Source organism: Hemiscyllium ocellatum, unplaced genomic scaffold (genome assembly GCF_020745735.1).
Source record: "Hemiscyllium ocellatum isolate sHemOce1 unplaced genomic scaffold, sHemOce1.pat.X.cur. R7, whole genome shotgun sequence".
NCBI lineage: Eukaryota > Metazoa > Chordata > Chondrichthyes > Orectolobiformes > Hemiscylliidae > Hemiscyllium > Hemiscyllium ocellatum.
In genome coordinates, this window is record NW_026867634.1 from 251,321 (window position 1) to 276,106 (window position 24,786).

At 40.5% G+C, this 24,786-nt stretch overlaps 1 protein-coding gene across 1 annotated transcript in view; it reads right to left on the reverse strand.

Moving 5' to 3' along the window:
* The window catches only part of LOC132809163 (procathepsin L-like), a 61,206-nt gene that overhangs the window by 24,057 nt on the left and 12,363 nt on the right, over positions 1–24,786 (reverse strand). Inside the window, exon 2 of the mRNA XM_060822521.1 lies at positions 13,987–14,117. Coding sequence (XP_060678504.1) covers positions 13,987–14,117 — 131 coding nt within the window. The remainder of the gene's footprint in view (positions 1–13,986; positions 14,118–24,786) is intronic.

Sequence of the window (24,786 nt, forward strand, 5' to 3'; positions counted from 1 at the left end):
GCTCCGCACAGTTGAACCAGAAAATATTCAAATTTTAATGTAATCACTATAATTTGTTAGATATTTTCAATCTATGAATAAACCCACCCAAGACACACATGTTCTGAAGAAGGGTCACTGAATCCAAAGGATTAATTCTGATTTCTCGCCATATATGCAGGCAGATTTCCTGAGGTTCTTTACAGCAATTTCTATTTGTGTTTCACTGTAAACTGTATTCACTTTTTTCTCTAACAGAATCTCTTCGTGTAATGCCACAGACCTTTAAAAAGCATAAGCTTCATTTTGAGCTGACTTGATATGTCGGCTCCAGACAAGAATAACATGAAATTTTCAGCCAAACATGCCTTTCAAAAATATACTTTTCAGACAGATAAAAACCTAAACTTCGTTTGAAATTTTCCTTGCAAAGGAACTTTTTAAACAACATGCTCAAGACTTTGAATGTCCAAGACTGATCAGCGGTGCAGTGCTACAATTACACACAAAGCAGAACCTAACGATTCTATTCTGAGACTGTGCGACTGCAGTTCAGTCAAGCTCACATTGGGAAAGTTAACGTTATTTTACCATAACCCGAAAACGTATCAAAACATCAACTCGGGGCTACTCAATGTCAACCATAGCTTGTGTAATCATGTGGGTTGCAGAGTGTTTATGTCACTGCTGAGTGTATGAATGTAAATAAGTTTGAAAGGAACAGCAATTAGTGATAGTGTGGAGGCACTGTCATTATAAAATATCATCATCTATTCTGGAGGCCTAAACTGCTGATGAAATAATTGTTGCTTCATCTAGTTTTAATCAGGGCCTTTTTAAACTTTGCATCATGATATGTTTCCATGTATAAATCTTCATTCAATAAAACCGTGTAAATGCTGTAACTGTAAAAGCAGGACAGAGATCAGTGATATTACAACGAAAAATACACCCCCTGAGTCCCTAAAATCTGTCCGAAATGTAAGAGGCACAAGTCCAGCTTTAATGGAACATTCCCCACTTGCCCTGACAGATGCAGCTCCATAGATATTTGAGGGAAAAAAATCAGAAGTTGCTGGAAATATGCAGGCCTGGCAGCATCTGTATAGTGAAATCAGTGTTCATGTTTTGTGTCCGATGACACTTTTTCAGGATCCATGAATACTCGACAATTTGTGACTATCCATGCAAATGCATATTTCTCAACATATCCACGAAAAGGCACGAATTCCACCACCGATAGTCAGCACAGGCAATAAGTACTGACAGAACACCTTCCAAACTCGACAGACACTGCAATTTAGAAGGACATGGGCGGGAGATATAGAGGATAACACCTCTTCCACTTTCCCATACAAAGTACTCAACAATCTGACTTGGAAATATAGCGCTGTTACTTGAATGTCAGTGAGTCCAAAACCTGCATTACTCTCCCAAATAGCATTGTGCATTTACCAAGCTCATAACCACCTCCTCAAATTTAAAGATAAATGGAAAATAAACACCAATCAAATCAATAAGTGCTAAATCCTTTAAAAGTGTAAAAAGGAAATGACAGCTCGACCGAGACCTGATGTTCACTGTACCTGAAAATGTTGGGTTACCAGGAAATTAAACAGACACTCTTCCTATTGTAATCCCTCACTGAATGAGCATTGAATCCTGAATCCTATTATTGCACATGAACACAATTGAGTCAACCTGAGACGTGACCTCCTCAGATATAAACATCTACTCTTATCGAATCAAATCTGCTTTGAACAAGAAGACTCAAAGCAGTAAATATATCAAAAATGTCGACAATAATGACGTTAAAAATTGACAACCATCAAAGAAAATATGGACGTTGTCTCACTAATTTAACCATTTGAAAGTTGTATAGCCGAGAGAGTGGGTTGAAATAATTTGTCTACTGATGTTAACCACTCTCAGCTGGTACAGAGCAGGAATAGCAGGATTTGGAACTCCCTCACCTCCCAGATCAGAAAAAATGACATAGCAGACTGAGGCAAAAAGTCAGAAAAGCAACTCAACAAATCGGAGGCAGTTAAATAACGTCCTGTCTATCATTGCTAAATACTCTTCAAATCACAAAAATCAATGATATAATCGCATATTTAATATGAACCAGCATATTCTCTTCCTATGTGACCTGGTCCATCTGTCTTCCCATCACTGAAGTCAAAAAAGAAAATACTCCTCTGCATCAGTAAACTCACCTTTGAGTGATCTTTTCCACCTAAGTACAGCTCTCCGTCAAACAATTTGAGTTCTAAGTTTGTGTCTGTGGTCCGAATTCATATAGACTCAGCTTCCAACATAGACACATCCATCAATTCTCTAATTGACAATAGAACACATTATCTTATTAACGAGCTCAAATCATGAAGTGGACGGGTTAGTTCTGGACTGGGGCGGATCAAGTTAAAAATCACGCAACACCAGGTTATAGTTGAACTTGTTTGTTAGTCTATAAACTGTTGTGTGCTCTTTAACTATGTTCAAATCAGTTTGTTCAAATGATTTGGAGAGTTGCTAAAGAATATTCAAACACGTCAAATTTTAAAAGAACATTATGTTCCAATGTGATATGATGCGTCCTCGTTTTATTAACATTTTTAACTTTCACAAATGATTGAACTCATATAATTTTGAAACAGGCCGTTTGGACCAACATATCCACAATGACTCTTTGAAGAGTAACACGCGCAGACTATCCCGGCTGCCATTCTTAATTTTATCCCCGGCTAATGCAATTAAACGACACATTAATGAACTCCATTGTCAACTTAGCATGGGCAATGTACTTAGCTTGCACCGAGAATGTGCAAACTCCACAAAGGCTGTCATCCGAAGCTGGAATTCAACCTGGTCCCTGGCGCTGCGAGGCAGCAGTTTTAACCACTGAGCCACCATGCCATCCCAAAAGCCGCTGATAATGAGGGAGGATCGTTAACAATGCAAACGGGAGACTGATGAAGTTTAAACTAACTGCCAGCATCAAACATGCGTTTCATGGATCCAAAAGTGGAATAAATCTCTTTCTACCCGCCCTCAACCCCCAATTACAGCCCGCTGTGGATAGGAGCGCTTTTACCAGCATCAGTAGGAACTCGCCATGCTGCAGCAATGAGGAGAGAGCAAGTTTGTATTGAACAATAAACAACTTTCCGTGCTTTCCAAAATAATCTTCCAATTTTCGGAGCAATGCCAGCAAGGCAACCAATTGTCAACGTTTCCAAATTGCCAGTAAAAAAGACAACAACATTTCTATTCAGATCCCATTTTCCAGCATTTCCTCCCTAGTGTTGTAAGCCTTTGTATTATAAGTATAAAGTGAAAACAAGAATGGCTTTCAACTGAGTCCTTCAACTGACCAAAATCCAAACAATATTTCTGGAAACTTACGCGTGAGGAATTTACACCTGGGAGTACTGGGGTGCTGGAGAATGGGAATGAGAGAGAAAAGGAAATGTTACTCGATGAAAGCATGATGGAGGACAAAATAGCAGATATCTTTGCTCATGGAAGAAAAACATAGAAAAGTCATCGGAATGGTATATTTTCCGAATCCCACATGAGCAAACTTTGCATTAGCACTTTCTACCCTTTATTCTAAGAAGCCATATGGATAAGGGACCAATGTTTGAGAGAAGATTTGCAGTGCAGTTGCTCTTTGTTGTGGTTCTGTTCGCAGAGCTGGGAATTTGTGTTGCAGAAGTTTCTTCCCCTGTCTAGGTGACATCCTGAGTGCTTGGGAACCTCCTGTGAAGCTCTTCTGTGATGTTTCCTCCTGCATTTATAGTGATTTGTATTTGCCGCTTCCAGTTGTCAGTTCCAGCTGTCCACTGCAGTGGCCGGTATATTGGGTCCAGGTCAATGTGCTTATTTATTGAATCTGTGGATGAGTGCCATGCTTCTAGGATTTCTCTGGCTGCTCTCTGTTTGGCTTGTCCGATAATAGTAGTGTTGTCCCAGTCGAACTCATGTTGCTTGTCATCATGACCAGCTATCCTTAGTAGCCAGACACTCGGATGACAAGCAACATGAGTTCGAATGGGACAACACTACCAGTATAGGACATGCCAAACAGAGAACAGCCAGAGAATTCCTGGAGGCATGGCACTCACTCCACAGATTTAATCAATAAGCACATCGACCTGGACCCAATATACCGGCCACTGCAGCGGACAGCTGGAACTGACAACCGGAAGCAGCAGATACAAATCACGATAAATGCTGGAGGAAACATCACAGAAGGCTTCACAGGAGGATCCCAAGCACTGAGGATGTCACCTAGACAGGGGACGAAACTTCTGCAACACAAATACCCAGCTCTGCGAACAGAACCACAACAAAGAGCACCTGCGCTCCAAATCTTCTCCCAAACATTGGTCCCTTATCCCCAATGGCTTCTTATAATTAAGGGTACTCTGTTTGATTGCCTTTTTTAAAATACCATAATCAATCATTGCTGAGCATTATCATTTACCTTCCTAAAGCTCTGTACATTCACTGTCCTTCCCGGGGTTTATTTTTCTGCCTGCATGGATGAAGCATCTTCATTCTTTTGCTTTCTACAAGATATGAAACAAAACGATACAATTCAGAGACCTCGTATTGTTTAATAATTCAAAGGGGACTACACATCTGGCAGATGATTATAATGTGCTTACCATCATCTAAGAGTGATTCAACAGCCCCATTCTTCCTCTGCATCACTGTCGTTCAAAATGTCATATTCGTATTGGAAGTTTGTGAAATGACATCCTTGATCAGCTACAGAGAATTTCCATGTTTCTCTGGTGGATAGCTGTGATTGACCCATCTCCAATATTTCTGCGGTCTCCACATCGCTGTATTGTCCAGAGCAAAGATAAACATAGCCTTTTTGTCTAAGGATCTGCCAGAGTTTCCACCTTCAAAAAAATGATCCACCTCCACTTCTACCATCTCCACTGGGAAAGCATCATCAAACACACCTTCGCTTCTTGTCCGATATCAGTATTTCACAGAGGCGATCCCCTGTGAGGAAACATTTATTACGCTAACACTTGCCCCTTCCCCATGGCACAGTTCCCCACTTGCAGAAGTTGAAATAATTGCTTATTCTTCTCTTCACTTCACACTGGCCAAGGCCTCTTTACAGACATGACAGGTGAAGCAGTTTTTCTCTCGTACGATTTCAACCAACCTCTTATCATTGGTGCACCTAATGACATTTCTTATACATTGGCGAGCCTAAACTGAGACCGAGTTACTGCTTTGAGGAACATTTCCATTTCTGAATGAATAACTGACATTCCACTCGGTTTCCATTTTTAAAAATCATCCTGCTCCCTGAGCATGCCGCACTGTTCTGATGAACCACAGCACAAGTTTCAGTAACTCTACGTTTTTTGTTGCAGTTTTACTTTATAACATGTAAGAAGAATGCTATAGAATCTTCAGAACCTGACTGCATTAAGTCCGTTCTTCTTTTTTTCATACATTCTACCTTTCGTTCTCCGTTTGACTTTGTTTTGTTTGCGTCATTGTTATGTGGCACGGACGGAGGAGGAAGCAATTCCACCTTTCACATTTTAAAATACACTCTTATTACACCGTCATTTCTCTTTCACTAAATTCAATAAATTATTTATTTCTGCATTGGGTCTCCATAAGCACGTTCCTTTCTTCACTCCTTTGCTTCTGCTACAGAACTACAACGTTCATTTTCCAATCGCATCCAGTTCGGGATTTTGTCACGTTGGATTTAAAGCATTAACTCGGTTTCGCTCTTTATGCAGATGTTTCTTGAACAGCTAACATTATTTGAATACGAACCCGCAAGAGCAATTTACGATCAAAGAAAACAATTTTGAATGTTGGAAATCTCAGGTAAAACAGAAAATCCTGTTGAAACCGGAGAGCTCCAGACAAAAGGTCACTGGTCCACAAATCTCAATTGTACATTCACTCCACAGTTGCTGCTTAACTTCGCCAGAAATTTCGGTTGTTGAACGAAGACGTTTCAAAATGATCAAATACTTTGTCCGACATTGAACACCATGAGAAACACACCAGGAAGTCAACGATACCAAAAACTGCAACAAATCTTTGTTTTTTAACTACACAAAGCTCTCATCAGCCACTCTACAGATTTCATATTCATGGTCATGGAGAGAAACACAAGTAACCAGTTTCATTTTGAAAACACAACAGGAAAACACTAAAATTGACCTGATTTAGATTATGATGCAAAAATGGTTTGGGGGTATGTGTAAATTGGAGGATTGACAATCATGCCTTAATCATGTCTCCCAGCACTTTCCATGGCCCTGTGTTGGAAGCATTCCCTCCTTACTGCAGTTTTGAATAGACAGCCTGAAAATATTCCAATTGCATCCAAGTTTCGCTACGATTTTCTCTCATTTTTGAACCTAGAGATCTAGTTTCCTCCTAATACCATCGTTTGTAATTTTATTTAGAACCTGTGCTATGCATTCTCAGTCAGCGTCTTTCATAGATCTAAAAGTACCTCATCTACTGTTTCTGCAAGAAACATGGTCGAAAAATTCCAGTTCAGCAATTTTGTTTTGAACACTGTCTTGATGCAACTTCTTTTGTTTGTGTTGGGGTGGTTGCTTTCGCAACACACACAAAAGGAGTTGCATCAAGACACTGTTCAAAGGGCCACAACACACTGCAGCACACCAGAATTGCAAAATGAGGAAGAAGAACACCAATATGTATTCGCCAAGAACGGATACCCCTGCAATTTCATCAATACATGCCTAAGGGAAAGACAATGGAATGAGGACATCCCACAACCCAAAGGACTCGCCACCACCATACATCAAAAACGTTTCTGCACTGACAGCCAGACTACTGCGACCACTAGGAGTCATAACAGGACACAAACCAACAGCCACTCTCAGACAACAACTCACCGGGTCGAATGACCCGATACCCAGCAAAAGCAAAACCAACGTAGTGCACAAAATCCCATGCAAGGACTGAACAAAACACTACATAGGACAAACAGGAAGACAGCTAACGGGCCGCCCCCATGAACACCAACTCGCCAAAAAACGACATGACCAGCTATCCTTCGTTGCCACTCAATCAGATGACAAGCAACATGATTTCGACTGGGACAACACTGCTATTATAGGACAAGCAAAACAGAGAACAGCTATGGAATTCCTAGAGGCATGACACTTTTCCACAGATTGAATCAATAAGCACATCTACCTGGACCCAATATACCGGCCACTGCAGCGGACAGCTGGAACTGACAACCGGAAGCAACAGATACAAATCACTATAAATGCTGGAGGAAACATCACAGAAGCGCTTCACAGGAGGTTCCCAAGCACTCAGGATGTCACCTAGACAGGGGACGAAACTTCTGCAACACACATTCCCAGCTCGGCGAACAGAACCACAAAAATAAGGGACCAATATTTGCGTTTATTCTCTGACCTATACTTGTATGCCACAATAAGATTGGATTGGTTCGTTAATATTTTAGTTGATGCACATTTCTATCAAGGGCAACAAGGAAGCAGATTTAACTTTTATCTTTTTCATTTGGCCATCTAACTAAGATTTTGTAACTAGTTACATGGTACCTTAAAGGGCGATCTGAAGGTTGAGCATAGCAAACTTTTCACTGCACTCTTGTATCCCTGTAACTGTGTAAACGTGAAAATAAAATTTTCTTCCAATTTAACTTTGGTTTTGTCTATTTGTTTACAAAGCATGCAATATCGATCTAATGACTCCGTTTCATGTTGTGTGATTTACGTTCTGCTCGGCACCAGCTCTGGCTGTTGCCATTCTAAGGAGCGAGCAGATCAGCGCCAGTTTGCAAGGAACGGTAAGTAACACTCGACGTAGATTTAATCGTTCTGTGTCATGGGCATCATTGGAAATGCCACCATTTACTACCCATCCCTAATGGCTTCAATGGATTGCATGCTTTCAGATGGCAATAAGGAGTTGTGGCTGTGGACCTGAAGTCACACCCAACCAGTCCAGCGGAAAATGATCCATTTTCTTTCATTCGCAAATGTCTTTTCACAATGAATGTTCCATTTATGATCATCATGAATGAGACTAGCTTTGGGAAAATAATTTCAGAAATAGTCTTATGACTGAGTGAACTGATATTCCATCTGTTTTAGACGTGGGATTTGAATCCATGTTCCCAACTGAAATTGTTTGACTACGTTGGGCACAATTTTAAGGGTACCACCCGAGGTTTCTGGTTAATCTCAATGTAGGAGTAGAGAACATTGTGATTGTCAGAGCTGCATCTTTGAGATATTTTTCAATGTTAGATTTGATTTCCTCTTTTTTCTCAGAACAGTAATTATTGTTTTATCAATTTTTGCATTGTTTTCTTAGGTTGGCAAACGAATATCAAAACAAACACGGATGTTGCTGGAAATTTTAATCAGAAATCGCAGCGTCAGAGTTAAACTTCCATAACAAATGACCCATCCTCAGGATTCCATACCTCAGTAGAAGATCAAAGCAAGGCACTTCAAAAACACAGAGGGATCAGTGGCCACGTCAGTGGAGAAATATAAAGGATCATTCAGTGCTGCTGAGTCAAAATCAGTGATTTCACTGCCTAATAACATTGTGGATTTCTGTACAGCACATAGACTGCAGTGATCGAAGCTCATCGCCACCTCCCGAAGGGTAACAAGGACTGAGCACAGCTGACTAACCAGTCAGGGAATTCTCAGAGCTGCCGACTTCTGCTATTTGTTTGAAATATCTCTGGACAGCCGATTGCAGTCTAAGAAAGATAAAAATTGATATTCACAGTTGACCTTGAAGAAACTCATGATGGGGAGCTCCTCAAATTGGGGAAACTGTGAAGGCGTTATTTCGCTAATCGTTCTCTGTTTGCTTGTAAATCTTAAATACTGAATGGAGTTTTCTATAAGAAGACCTTCAAACAGTGCTGGAATTGGGAAAAAAAATAACTTCCCAATCTGTAAGCATCAAGATTACAAATGAAAGAAATGTTCCATCAGGGCCATCGTTGAATTTATGTATGCAAGTGGGCACATGTGTTTGGCCTCATTATCACAAGGCCGTTAGATAATACGTTCATTGTCTATCGAAGCATAAGTCGGCCATTCAGACAATCAGTCATGCTGCAGAATTCAATCATGTCTGAGATGCTTCTCGACCCTAATGTCTTGACACCATCACTTATCCCTTGATGCCCTTGCGAATCACAGACCAACCTACTTTTGTCTTCACTCCACTCAATGACTTAGCCTCCAAAGCCTTCTGTGGAAATAGCTTCCACATATTCACCACTGTCTTCCTGAAGAATATCCTCCTCTCTCTGTATTAAAATGTCATCTCTTCACCCTTAGGCTGTGCGTTCGGTTCAGCATCTCGCCAACTCGTCAAAAACTATTCACCATGCCAAATTTATTCATGCCAAATTACAGTTTTCTGTAACTTGGAATGAGATTCTCTACCATCCTTAGAAACTCAATTGTGCATGTCCCAGATACACCAAATCTTGTCATTTGACATGCTCTTCGTTCCTGATCATTCCTGTGAACCTCCTATAAACGGCCGACAACGTCAACATGTCCTTTCTTAGATAGAGATACAAAACTACTCGCAATATTGAATTTGGTGGCAGACATTGGCTTATACTGCCTTGGCAGTGAACCTCTGCTCTTAAATGTGTCATTGCCTACAGGAATGGTGCCACAATATTGGAGGATAACAGATGTTGTCCCCTTGTTCAAGGAGAGTGGAGACAAGATAAATAATTATCGATTAGTGAGCCTTACTACTGTTCTCCGTAAAGTGTTACAAAATGATTTTGAGATTTCGAGATTGGATTAATAAATACTTACAGCAGAATAAATTTTATAAATCACACAGCACTAGGTTATAGTCCAACAGGAGGCACACTAGCTTTCGGAACAACACTCCTTCATCAGTTGATAGTGGAGGGCTCAATCCTAGCACACAGAATTTATAGGAAATATTTAAAGTGTGATATAACTAAATTATACATCGAAAAATTGATTGCCTGTTAAGCCTTTCATCTGTTAGAATACAGTGATAATTTCACTTCTTTCATGTGTAAACCACATTTTTTTAAAAAAAAAGTTGCATTCGCGGGTTAGCTGTTAACAATGGTGATAGCTAGACAATATGCTGAATGTGTTAGCCCCCTGTGTTTTCTGTCTATACCATAATGTTTACATTGATTGTAATCTAAAATGTGAGAGAGTTTTACACGAATTCATGCAGCGTTTGAGTTCAGATTTCTACATGAATCCATGCAGTTTTAGAGCAATGTACAATGTAACCCTGCAAGTACAAATTCACCCCACAAAATATATATGTGCATATGGGTCTTTGCCTCTATCTCGGTTGGGGGTTGTGAGTGTGAGAAACTGTATGTCTGTGTTTGTAGTGATTGTCGAGTAGCATATGTCTGTGAGGGGGTGCATGTGTGATTGTGCGTTTGTGTCTGTAAGGGTGTGTGTGGGTGTCTGTGTGTGCATCTCTGCATATGTGTCCCTGTGTGCTTGTGTATGGGAATGCCTGTGTGTGTGAGAGAGACAGAGACTGTGTGTGCAGGTGTGTCTGTGTGTGTGTATAGTGCAATTGTGGTCACCTGTAATGTGACATGAACCCAAGATCCCGGTTGAGGCCCTCCTCAACAGAATATGTTCGTTCGGGAGAGTCAAGAAGGTTTTATGAAAGTTAAGTCGTGCCACACACACCTTATTGAGTTTTTTGAGTTGATGAGCAAGCAGGTGAATGAGAGTAAAGCGGTTGATAAGGTCGATATGGATTTCAGTAAGATAGTTGATAAGGCTCCCCATGGTAGGGTATTGCACAAGATATGGAGACATGGGATTGGGGGTGATTTAGTGGTGAGGATTAGAAGTTGATTAGCTGAAAGAAGTCGGAGGTTGCTAGTTGATGGAAATTGTTAATCCCGCTGTTCAGCTTCTACTTTTCGAGCTTTGGGATCAGTTTTAGACCCACGTTTTGTCATTTTTATGAATAACGCAGATGAGGGTGCAGAAGAATGGGTTTGTAATTTTGCCAATACACGATGATCGGTGGAATAGTGGATATTGTGGAAGGATGCTGAAGGTTTCACAGGCACATAGATAAGCTGCAGAGCTTGTTTGAGAGGTCGAAAATGTGGTTTAACGCTAAAATGCATGTGGTAATTAACTTTGGAAGGAGCAAGAGGAATAAACAGTACTGGGCTAATGGTCAGATTCTTTGTTGTGGAGAAAAGCAGCGAGATCTCGGTGTCCATGCACAGAGATCTTCAAAATTTACCACCAGGTGGACGTAACTGGCAAGTGTGCTTACCCTGAATTTCGTTTCGTTGTAGAGGGATAGAGTTTCGCTGCCAGGAGGTTATGCTGCAACTGTACAAATTTCTGGTATTGGTCCATACGGAGTACTGACTACAATTCTGGTCATCGCATCATACGAAGGATGTGAAAGCTTTGGAAAACATTCAGAGGAGATTTACTTGAGTGTTTCCTGGTATGGACGTAAGATCAGATGAGGAAATGTTGAGAGATGAGACACTGTTAGAGATACGTAGTTTGACAGGTGACGTCATGGAGACATACAATATAATCGGAGATTTAGTTAGGGTGGACAGTGAGAGCTTTTTTGCTCAGATGCTGATGGCTAGCGAGATGGAATGTAGCTTTAAAACGAAAGGTGACAGATATAGGACAGATGTCAGAGGCAGCTTCTTCACTGAATGCAGTAGGGGCCTGGACACATTGCCTGGAACAATGGTAAAATCGCCAACTCAAAGGACATTGAATTGTCATTGGATAAACATTTGGATTGAAATGGAATAGTATACGATGGATGGTTTTCAGGTTCGCTCAATAGTTCTACACAACGGTGGCCGAAATTCCTGTACTGTTTGATGATCTATGTTATATTCAAGCCATCTCAAAATGAATATTAACGTTGCATTTGCTTTTAGAAATATGAAGTCATCTTAAATGTTAAGCTGACAAGAGTAATCACTAGGATCGTAGACTTCTATTCTTCCTACACAAGTGCACAGCCTCACACTTTCCAACATTGATTTCCATCCACCACTTTTTGCCCACTCGCCTCGGCTGTCTAAGTCCACCGCCAGCCTTCTTTTTCTTGAACACGTCTATCCTTCCAACGATCGTTTTGTCATTTTTGAATTCAGAAACATTGCCTTCGTTCTCTTCAAACCCATCTATAAATTTTTGGTTTACATGAGCAAATCGGCGCAACATGTGAGAGAGGAAGCAGTATGGGTCTGATCAAATTTCTTGTGACTACGGCAGAGACATAATCAAGTTTCTCCATTTTGACCTTTTCATGATATAACAGAGTTCGAAGTTTTAAAAAGATATGCCTTTTTTGTGTCCAAGACAGTACGTGCTTTACATTCTAAATCGGTGTACTGAAAGTAGTCTGGACCTTGCAATATATACTAGTTACGAGACTTACTTCTGGATTACCTTCCAGATTCCCTCCAGCTAATACATTGATAAGTACATGAATATAAATGTTTGGAGAGGTATGGGCCAGCTAAATGAGACTAATTTAGTTTGGGATGACAATCAGCATAGAGTGGTTGGACTGAATTGTTTGGTTCCTTCTTGTATGATTCTCTGACTTTTGTTAAAGCTGTGAACGAGTAAGTCAGAACCTATTCCGTTACCATCGTTTTTAGAGAAGTGCTCAGTCAATCAAATCTATAAACATCATTAAATGGTTTAGATCTTTCCTAAATCCCATGATAAACATCCATTCTTGCATGCAACGCCGGGTATGTTGTAGCTTGGAGATCAGGTTCTGAAAATAACATAAATTCTGTAACAGAATGGAATGGTGCATTCCTTTCAGTTTTGAACATTCTTTTTGATGACGTGAGCAATGTTATTTGGCTATCTTTCAGAAGTCTCTTGAAAACTAGACACAGCAATAAGACATTATCTCAGTTTTGATCGAACAGACCTTAGATGCTGCATGGTCTCCGTCCACTCCTGTGTTGTTACATGGGCTTATTTGCGATTGTTGTAAACAGGACAGTGGATAGTTACTCAACAATAAGACATATGAGGAACTAATTCAATGCTGACACTCAAGCATAAACTTTTACAAAACCTTCCCAGTTTTGACACTCTTTCTATAGACAATGCAAATTCATCAAGATCATGACGAAAGAGAATATCTAATATAAAAATTACATGTTAGATCTGTGTTCTTGTAAAACTGGTTACTGCCCTTACCAGTGATGACACTGAGTGTCATATAGTTCAGAGACAAAACGGAGGAAAATGTAGTAATCTTTTACATTACAAAAAAGTTCTGTTGTTCATTATTGTTCATCGGGGAAATTGGATATTTTAGTATACTAAAATAATTGCTGTTATCACGTTCCGTGCATTTCCAACTACAGGTCTGATTATGTGGACCTTCCAGGAAGACTGCATCTACATTATGTTGAAGGCTACTTGTAATATGGTGGAGCTGCACTCAGAGGTCACTCCAAGGTAAATTTGCTGAAATGATACTTCTGACTCATTCCTTCTGGTCTTCATTGGTTAATTGGGAGGCAAGGGATGGAATCAATGCTCATTTGTAGTGGTCTGTTCAGATTAAAAAGGGCATAGACTCTCCAGTGTCAGGATTTTGGAGAAATTATTACACTTATTTTAAACCACCAGGTAAATGGGCTCTTCTTCCCTGTTCTGCTTTAGTATTTGCCCTGAGATGTAGACGATGATGGTCATGTCAGTATATATCACCCACTCCATACCGATTCGAGAAAGTGGTCCAGACCCTTTAATGGAATCTGCTGCAGTTTTTGTGTTGTGGGTGATCCCGCAATGGTCTTCGGGCTTCCCGAGACAATGACATTGACAAAAGAGCAGCAATATAATTCCAGGATTGTGTGGAATTTGGAGGAGAATATGGATGTATGGAATGTACATAGGACACTGTAGCTCTCGTCCGCTCGGTGTTAGAGTTTGTAACGGAAGGGGTAGCCTTGGTGATTTTCTTCGGATCGTCCTGTAGGCAGTAGACACTTGGTAGACACTGCAGCTGCAGGTTAGTTGATACTGCAGGAGAAACAGAATCTAGAAGCAGGCACATCAATCAATTGAACTGTTCTGTGCTGGACGCTCTTATGTTGTGGCGGCTGTGAGAACAGTACGGTGTTGTTTATTCCACCACAGACCTGACTGAAAACTTGTTGGTTTTGCGGAGTTTCTGAAGGGTCGAGAGTTGTGACATTTGTCTCAGATTACCCAGCTCTACCCTGTGTCTATAATTATTGTGAAAGTCCAGCTGCTTCAGTCCAGCTTCTGGTCAGTGGGGAACAATATAAACTGGTTAATGTGAGTGCTATGATGGTTCTATTATCAGACAAGAAAACCACGATGGAAGGTACATACCCATGAAGTTGTATGTTGAGGAGGAGGAGGTAAGTTGACACTGGAATTGCCTAGATGCATGATTTGTCCCTCTGGATTAGAAAATTGCAAATGTTACTCTGCTTTTAAAAGATGGTGAAAGATGAAAATCAGGGAACTACAGACCAGTTCACTTAGCATCTCTGATGGGGTAACTATCATAACCTCGAATCAAGGATGGTGAATTTAAGTGAAGAGGAAGCTCAGAAACTTCATGTTCCGAAAAGTGCAGTTACCTTATCATTAAGTTCCTCAAATTAAAAAAGAGATCGGATCTCGAAATTGCCAGCTTCAGACTCTTATTGTTTGGTTTTGCTTTTCATCAGAAAACCAAGTCACGGGAATTACGTTTATTTTCCAAACAAGATCTCCCATAAAAAGGCATGATGAGGTGAAGGTGGGAATAACAGAAGGGCAGTCACTGGTTAATGAAGATCATTGTTCAGAGCTGGTACACACTAGCTAGAATAAAGTATTTGCCCCCATTCAGTATACATCTTTCATCTGTTTCTGAGGTTTGCATGCGATGTATGTTCCCATTGACACTCTCATTGTACAAACTAATCAGAACACATTTGCAAAATTAATGGAATAGAGGAGACAAAGTCTAACCTTTGAAATGCAATCTTCATTCGCCACGATTCGATGTTCTGTTGCTCATGTTTTCTTCACGTTAAAACATGTTAATTTTTTTCATTTTTTTCCGGTGACACTTGCCGTGTTACTCTCTCAGACTGCAAGATGAATATGATTTTGCTTTGCGTGTCAAAGGAAGGAGAATTTCCAATTTCTACGCTATGGATTGGAGAAGTAGAATCTAACCGAAAAAAATGTATTTCGGATTTCACACATGGATTTGATTCATTCTTTGAATGAATGATACTGCCTTCTGGTTGGTTTAATGTCTTTATTCAGGATGACGAGATCCATAGGAGAACGATGTAATATGAAACATATCAAACAGCACAAATTGATGCACTTGATTGAGGAACTCACATTTAATGCAGGATTGAACCTGCATGGAAATCTGGTTGTAAAAAATGTAAGGTGTTGGATCTATTCGATGTGGATATTATGGCATACATAATGGATGAGATGTGATCTGATCAATGTTCACATGAAAGCTCATTTTAACACAGGACCGTAGCTACTTCACCAATATGAATTTCTTCCAAAGCAGATTTTCAGTTCCATTTCACAGCCACTTTTGTTCTGGTCGCTCTTGCCAAGCAGCCATAGGTTTGGCCACTGTCTATATCAGTCGAAATGTTCCATCTGCACCAAACCAGGCGATAATTTCAAAATGTCGAAACTGCTCATCACGCCAGATGCCTGAATTTCTTCCTGGCCTCATCTTCTAGCGATGACAAACCCTGAACCGTGTTCAATGTCAATGTCAACTTCAACATCATATCATTTCATTAAAATCATTTGCAACTGAGTAGAAACTACTGGATTGTGAAAGCAGTTTAAATTCTATATGAAGGATGTTTCACTTCAGTTCAAAATGGCACTTCCATGATCCCTTTTAATAAAAAGGTTATGACTCATTCGAAACCATTGCAGAAGCACTCGCCATTCTGGCCGAGTTTGCGAACATCACACAATGAATGTGGAATCGACAATTTGAAACTAAACTGATCTTTTAATCACAGCTACAGCACAGAGTCATCTGAAGTAGGAACACTGTCCAACTTCTGATGACAAATAAAGTGAAAAGCTTTCTTCCTCGCCACACCTGCCACGGCTGCTTTGAACTACGGCATTGATAACCCCCATAAATACTTGACAATATGTGAAAAAAGATCAGTCTGAGGATGGTGCATCTGGGAAAAAAAATAGTACATAAAATATAAAGGTAGGTAGGAGTGCAGAAAAAAAACGAAGGAAGAGTAATGCATAAGTTTGCATTTATTTCCGTGCAAGAGGTCTGACAGTTCATGCAGATGAAATTAGGATATTTTTCGGAATATGAGATGCCATAGCTTGTCCCAGGTATAGATGCGACAGGAGGGAGAGATAGGGGAGAAGGTGCAAGTAATGAAGGAGAGTGGCGCCTTTGATTTGGGGTAACATGATGGCGGAGCATAGAGAGGATATTCCAGGGAGTATGCCCAGTTAAGCTATTCGGATACAGCTGAGAAATAAGAAAGCGGTGATCTCCTTTTTGTGATTTTAGTACAGGTCGTCCAGTAATCAGAATGAAATCGAGAAACAAATTTGTAGGGCGATCTCAATTACCTGCAGGAAGAATAGCTTGTTTGTGGCAATAGATATTCAATTTTCAGGCATTGACTGGGACTGCATGAATTAAGAGAGAGTGGAATTTGTTTGGTGTGTACAAGGATTTTTTCTTGATCAGTATGCGGATGTACGTGGCATGGATAGGCTAAATTGACAGGGTGTTTTCCTTGGTTACAGCGAATCTAAAACAAGAGGATATATGTTTAAGGTGAGCGGGGATAATTTTCAAAGGTCCCTTAGGGCCGACTTCTTCGATGCAGAGCTTGAGCATGTCAGGAATGGACGGTCAGAGGAACTGTAGAAGCTGGTGCAATTAAAGCATCTAAAAGGCATTTGAATAGGTATAAATAAGGAGGATTTGTAAGAATACGAGCCAAATGTTGGAATGAGGGACTGGATTAGCTTAGGATACGTCGTGAGGATGGATGATTTGGTTTCCATGCTGTACATCGCCATGACTCGAAGCTTCATGCAGTACTACATGTTTTAATATATTTTAAGATGTTCCAAACCTAAAGGTAATAGCAAAGTGCATTATGTCAATGTCAGTAGTTTTCAGTCACAAGCCCATTAAAGCATCGGAGCAGAATTAGGCCATTCATCAATTTCAGTCTGCTCCATACTTCGATCAATGCGGATATGCACCTCACCCCCAGTTTCCTGCATTTGCCCTATAAGCATTCAACCTATTATCAATTAAAATTCTCTCTAACCATTCCTTAAATTCACCCAATTTCCCAGCTAACAATACAAATTGGAGTTACGAATTCCACAGCTTCACAAGCTTTTGGAGGAAGTAGTTTATTAACTTTTTTAACTTATCCTTGTCATATCACTTATCGTTGTCATATACCATCACGTCCGAGTATATTCCAGTATAAGATGCATCCGCTCCGTGCCTGTTTTTTTCTCATATCTTTTATTGTATTGAAGAATTTAACTTGAACTCCTCTTATTCTTTAAATTCCAGTGATTATAGGTCCAAGCTGTTCAATCTTTCTTCATACAAGAAACGCCTCATCTCTGTGATCAATAAAGTGAAATTTTCCTAAATTGCCTCCAATACCACTTTCCTCAAATATTGTATCCGATGTTTCATGTGAGATCTCAACAACATGTTCCTTAGTTGCAAATCTACATCCTTACCTTAAACTTAATTCCATTCAATATCAAGGGCAACATTTCATTCAATTTCTTAATTGTCTGCTGCACCTGCAAGCAAGTTTTCTGTGACACATGAATGAGACCTCTGTGAACTCGAGCACCCCAAAGCTTTCTTCATTTAGATAATAGCTGACCTTCCCATTTTTCTGACGAAAATGCATGACGTCACATTTATCCACACAAAACAAAACAACACCTGCTACATTTTGATCAATTCCCCGAACCTATCGCTATCTGTTCTCTGAGATTCTAATTTTCTCATACCGATTTACTGTACTACCTATTTTTGTGCTATCTGTCAAATTGGCTCGAGAGATTTCTATCCCTGTATCCAAGTCAAAATTGTAGATTCTACATAGCTTGGATCCAAGGACCAAAACCTATGGCACCCCATTAGTTACATCTTGCCATCCAGAAAAATAACATTTATGGCTACACTCTGTCTTCTATCTATCAGCTGATCATCCATCTAAGCTAAACAATGACAGCAATGACAGCAATCCCCATATGATCCAACCTTTTCAACTTTTGTTTTCGACCCACGTTGTCAAATGCCATCCAGAAGTCAAAGTATTGGATCCCTATTAAGCAGTTTGCTTCTCCATTGTTGAGGAAAACTAGGATATTTTTGAAATATGATTTGCACCAAAAAGCAATGCTGACTCTGCGAGGTGATGTTATCATTCATGTGCTGTTATTGGTTCCTTGATAATTGATTCTAAAACTTTCCAAAAAAGCAGATATTAAACTAACCATTCCGTAATCTATCATAGATTGATTTCCTCGCTTTTTGAATAAAGGCGTTACATTAGTATTTCTCCAATCCAATGGAATCATTCCCGTGTCCGGGAATTTTCGAATATTGTACTCGTTGGATCCACTACCTCGACCTCCAATTTTCTTTTCAGTTAACGACGATATAGAATATCAGGCCCAGGGGACAAATCAGCTATTAATCCTAATAGCTTGCTGAATACCTTTTCCCTCTTGATGTTGATTGTTCTCAGTTCTGCTTTTATTTTTGTTGGCTCTGACATACCCGTTCTCATAGGAATGGTACCATTGTAATTCACTGTGAAATCTGAGGCAAAGTATTGATTCACCATCTCTGCCATTTTAATTTTCCTCACAATTAATTGTCCGATTCCATCTTCCAAAGGACCATAATTTGTCTTCGCAACTCTCTTACATTTTCAATACTTGGGGAATCTTTTGTTGTCCTTTTTTGATATTTTTGTACTTGTTTTGTTTTGCAATTTCACTCACTCTTTCTGTTAGTTTTTATTTCGTATGCCGTTGTTTATTTTGAAAGGTTACCAATATTTTAAGTTACCACAAGACTTTTCAATATAGTATACCGCAGTTTTTGAACTTGCATTGTCCTCGAAATACTTGTTCAGTCATGGATGCGTTTTTCCTGGTTTATCATTTTCTTCTTTTTGGGATGTATTTCAGTTGTTAGGCTCCATAAACATCTGCCACTGCTCATCTGCTGTCTTAACATTTAGTTTTTCTGCCAAGTCTACTGGGCAAAATCTGTCCTTATGCCTATGTAATTTCATAGTACATAGGTCATAGAACTTTTCAGTACAGCGCAGGAGTTTCGTCCCTCAATGTTTGCTCAATTATTTAACTTAAAGTAAGATTCTTTTAAAACTGACGAGTCAAATTACTGCCGTCCATTTTCTTGTTCAGCATTCGCTTAAATATCTCTACTCTCTCTGATTCTACTTCACTACTGGTAGTGCATTCCACACACCCACCACGCTCTGTGTAAAGGAACTACCTCTGACATTTCCTCTATACCTTCCTCCAATCACTTGAAAATTATGACCCCTCATGACAGCCATTTCTGCACTGGGGAATACTGTCTTGTGATTTACTCTATCTATGTCTCTCTTGCCTTACAGACCTCTATCAAATCACATCTGTTCCTTCGTCACTTCAGAGTAAATAGCCCAAGTTCACGCATCCTCTCTTCGTAAAACAAGCTCTGCAGATCAGGTATCGTCCTGGTAAATCACTTCTGCATCCTCTCAGAAGCACTTACACTGTTGCCAAAATGAGACAACCAAAACTGAACATTATATTCGAAGCGGGGTCCAAAGCAGTTTCTATAGAGCTGCAGAAAAAACTTCAGTTCTCTGAAACACAAGTCCCCTGTTAATGAAAACAAAAACACGTATGCTTTCTTCACAGCCCTATCAACTTGGTTGGCCACTTTAATATCTCTTTGTAGGTGGCCCCCCAATATCCCTTTTTTTTCCTTTCAGTCTGCCAAGAATCCTGTCTTTTCCCTTGTATTCGTCGTTCATCATGCAATTTTGACATTCCATTCTGAATTATTTTGCATTAATCCATTTTGTTTCCCATTTGCCATTTATTAGCAAAGCTCGGCATGTTGTCAGTGTCTTATTGCAGCTTACAACAGCCCTCTACATTTATCTACAACACTATCTAGCTTTGTGTCATTGGAAAACTTACTAACACACCCTTCCACTTCTTCATCCAAATCATTTATGAAAGCTGCTAAGATCAGTAGCCCCAGAACAGATTCCTGTGGGACGTCACTGGTCACTTACCTACGGCTAGAATGCTTTCCTTACACTACCACTCCCTGTCGTTTTCCGCACAGTCGAATCTGTTTCCAGACGGCCAGGTTTCCCTGTATCAAACTTTTGGTATGACATAATGTGGGGAATCTTCATATATATCTTACTGATAGCCATGTACACCACTTCCAATGCCCAACCATCATCGACCTGTCTCTTCAATGTTTAAAGAACTCAACCAGGCTTTAATATATCACCTGCACCTCACAAATCCATGCTGAGTATCTTTAATCAAACTGTTTTTTTCCAGATAATCAGAAATCCTATCTCTCTGAATCCTTCCCAGGACCTTGATTAACACAAGTTTAGGACTGAATGGTCTGTTATTCACAGGGATTTCCCTGTTCACTTTCTTGAAAAGAGGAAGAGAAATCGCCTCACTCCAATCATCCAGTCCTAATCCCATGGAGAGTGAGATTGCAAAGGTTATCGTCAGATGCAGATTAATCTGATTCCTCGTTTACTGCAGTAGCCTTGTTTATATGTGGTCCGGCCCTAGGGAATTATCTATCTTAATGCTTCCCGGAATTTTCAGGACATCCACTTTCTTAATATCAAGTAGTTCAAGCCTGTTAAACTGAATCGTGATGTTCTCTGTATCAACAAGATCCCTCACTCTTTCGTTAATACTGAAGCAAAAAGCTCATGAAGGGCATCGCCTAACCCGTCAGTACCCCTTCACTATCCTTCCACAAATCGTTTATTCCTCACGCAAATGCAGAATGCCTGTGGGTTTTCCATAGTTCTGACTGCAAAACCTTTTTCGTGCACCGTCTTATTTATACTCAGTCCATTTTTGATTTCTTTTCTTACGACTATATGATCATCTAAAGTTGTGCCTGGTCGTTTCCTCAAAATTACGTAAACTTCTTTATTGTGACGAGGAGCTCCTCTTATCTTTCCTCCAAGGCTTCTTCACCACAACATTCGTTGCCTGTCTCAGTGAAACAAAGTTGTCCCATGCTCGACCAAGTGCTCCTTAAACAGACTTCACATTTATGTTGTGCATTTCCCCTAGAAAAATCGTTCCCAATTTATAATCCAGAAATGGTGTTGAAAAGCAATATAATTTCCTCTGCCTCAATTCAATACTTTCCAACACTTTCTGTTCCTATATCACCATATGGTTATAGTAGAGGTGAGGAAACTATGATCACTGCCACCGACATGCTCTTCCACGGAGAGATCTGACACCTGGCAAGTCCGTAGCCGAACAACAAATCCAATATGGCCTCACCCTTCATTGGCTTATCTGCAGAGAGAGTCAAGAATCCATTCTGGACACACCTGGTGAAATCGGTCCCACCAAGATCATCTGCACGAAGGAGGTTCTAATCAATATTGGGGAAGTAGAAGCCACTCATGAAAAAAAAATTAGTCTGTGACACCTGCCCCTTTCCAAGATTTGCTGTTCCTCCATTTCTTTGCTGCTACGTATGGGGTATTAGAAAACACGCAACAAAATGACTGTTCATTTTCTGACACTGACTTTCACCCATGCGAAATCTGCACATAAATCTTCCTCAACAGGCTCCTTTCTTGAAGCTGTGATGTCCTCTCCAATTTACCGCCTACTCCCTGTACTCTTTTACTAACTCCTTGTTCTTTTTTACATATCTTAGTCCTGAAGCTTCTAGAAACCATCACTGCCGCTCTGAAATTATTGTCTCCGTTGTGGTTACAACATCGTAGTTCAAAGCAATGAACAATGCTCTAAGTGCATCACTCTTATTCGTGACATACCTTGCATTGAAGCATACACACATTGAAATAAACTTTACCACCTTATTAGCTCTGTATCCTTCTTGAAGTGCACTTTGCATTCTGTTTCTCCCCGTTCAGCAACTAACCTCTCCTCTGATCTGCAGCTCTGGTTCCATCCTCCTGCTAAATTCATTTAAACCCTCTCTATGTGCTTGAGCAAATCTTCCACTCATGGTATTAATGGCCCTCCAGTTTAAGTGCAAACCGTCGCTAATATACAGGGCCCACTTGGCCCCGAAGGTAACCCAATGATTTACATCTGACGTCCGTCCTCCTGCACAAGCTCTGTTGCCACCTGTTTAGCTGCACTCGCTCCTTGTTCCTGGCCTCACTCGGTTCTGGCACCGATGGTAATGCTAAGTTTTCTTCTCTGCTCATCCTGCTCTTTAGTTTCGAACCTCAGTTACTGAAGTCACTTTCTACATCGTCATCTTCATTTCTATGTATGTCATTGGTGCCATTGTGCACCACAACTTCCGTCTGCTCACTCTCCCTGCTCAGAATCTTGGAGACTCAACAACAGATATACCAGACCCTTGCAGGTGCAAGGCAACATGCCTTCTGCGAGTTCCATTCCTGACCAAAAAAAATCTCCTGTCCATTCCTTTAACTATTCAGCCTTCCAAAAATAGCCCTTCTCTACTATTCCCCATTCCGTTTGGAGCCACTGAGCCAGGCTCAGCGTCAGGCACCTGGTTATTTACTTTAATTCCGAACCATTAATTTGGGACTGCACTTTCTCACCTCAGACTGAAAGTTGAATTCTTCCTGATGAAGGGCTTTTGTCGGGAACGTCAATTCACCTGCTCCTTGAATGCTGGCTGTCGTGATCTGTTTTTTTTTCTTGCACCAACTATCGACTCTAATCTCCAGCATCTGCAGCCCTGCCAAATATTTGTTTCCTTTGCTGTTTATTATTTGTATACAAACTGATGTCACATGTTGATGTCCTCTGCGTATGGCATTTCTCATCATTGCACTGTTCCTTCCTTCCCCAGAAATGCCACAACACCTCCTTTTCCTTTCAGTCAATCGTTCCCCAACGCTGAGTACCCTTGGATATTCAAACTCCAGACCTGTTCTCCTTGTAACCATGTCTCAGTATTCACGACCAAATCTTAACATTTATTTTTATTTGCACCAATGTCTCATTAATTTCGTTTTCAATTCTTTATGCATTTAGACACAACTCTACCTCATGAATCGTTCTCCCTGCCTCACTAACTCTTGCATTTAAATTGGTAAATACCCCTACACTTGCAAGAAATTCCTTTTTCGTAAAGTCATTCACCAGTCCTGTCCCTTACATTCAATATTTGGTAACCATTCGTGACATTGTTATTCTGCAATCGCACCTTCTTCTCTGATTTGCGTTTGCTAATTTCCTGGACAACTGAATTCTCCACCCGCCCCACCCCCATTAAGGATCCACAACACTCGTTCGATGATTCCCAGAACTCTAGTTCTATCATGGTTAAGAGGAAGACCGTCCCATCAGAACATATCCCTTGTTCCCCATTACTGTTGCCAAAGTCCCATGAATTAAAACCAACCTTTCCCAAACCAATCAATAAGCCACGCATTTACCTGCTTAACTTTATTTTCCTCATGTTAATTAGCTCGTGCATAAGGTTGTAACCTGGAGATTATTATCCTTTTGTGTCTGCGTTTTAGTATACCTCCTGGTTGTTCATACTCCATTAGCAGAAGCTCTGCCCTAGTTTTTTTTTTCTTTTTATACCGCTTACCCCCAAGTGAACAACATCTATTGGATCATTGCCGTCCCTCTCCAAGTTCCTCTGCAGCCCAGATGAGATATCCCATGGCCGAGAATCATGTCTGCAGCTCATTCCTCGAGACGCTCTAGTCAGGTGATAGAGCACAATGTCTGTAACTCCAACTGTACCATCCACAATTGGAACAACGTTTCTCTTCCTCCACTTGAATGGTTGCCACCCCCATGGTGACATGGTCAGTCGGCTTATCCTGCCTGCAGACCCCATTCCATCCACACAGAGAGCAAAATACTTGAACCTGTCAGTGAAGAATACTGGCGGAGGCTCCTGTAACATTCCCTCCTGGAACCCTCTAGATGCCTCAGTCAAGCCACACCCTCCTGCCCCTGACCACTGTTGCATTCGAGCTAGTGACTGTCTCGTAAAATACAGTGTTCAGGTAATTCACCCCCTTCCTCATATGTTGCAATGTTTGACGCTCAAACTCCAGCTCATTGACGATAATGCGGAGATCCTCACGCACCCAACATTTACGACAGGCATGGGCACTGTGTTCAAAACAGAGTCCAACTGATCTAACATCATTTAGAAAAACTACATCAATTGTACCCCACCCTTATTTTATTAATTACACTCTAGCTCTGTCATCTCCCTCCAGGCTCACAAACCTCTGTAACTCTTTAATATTCGAGCCCCTCTACACTCCTTATTTCTGTATTACACCTCCAGCGTTACAATCTTGACAAATGTTAAATCTCCCTCCAGCCACACAATCCTCCTTCTAACTGTATTCAC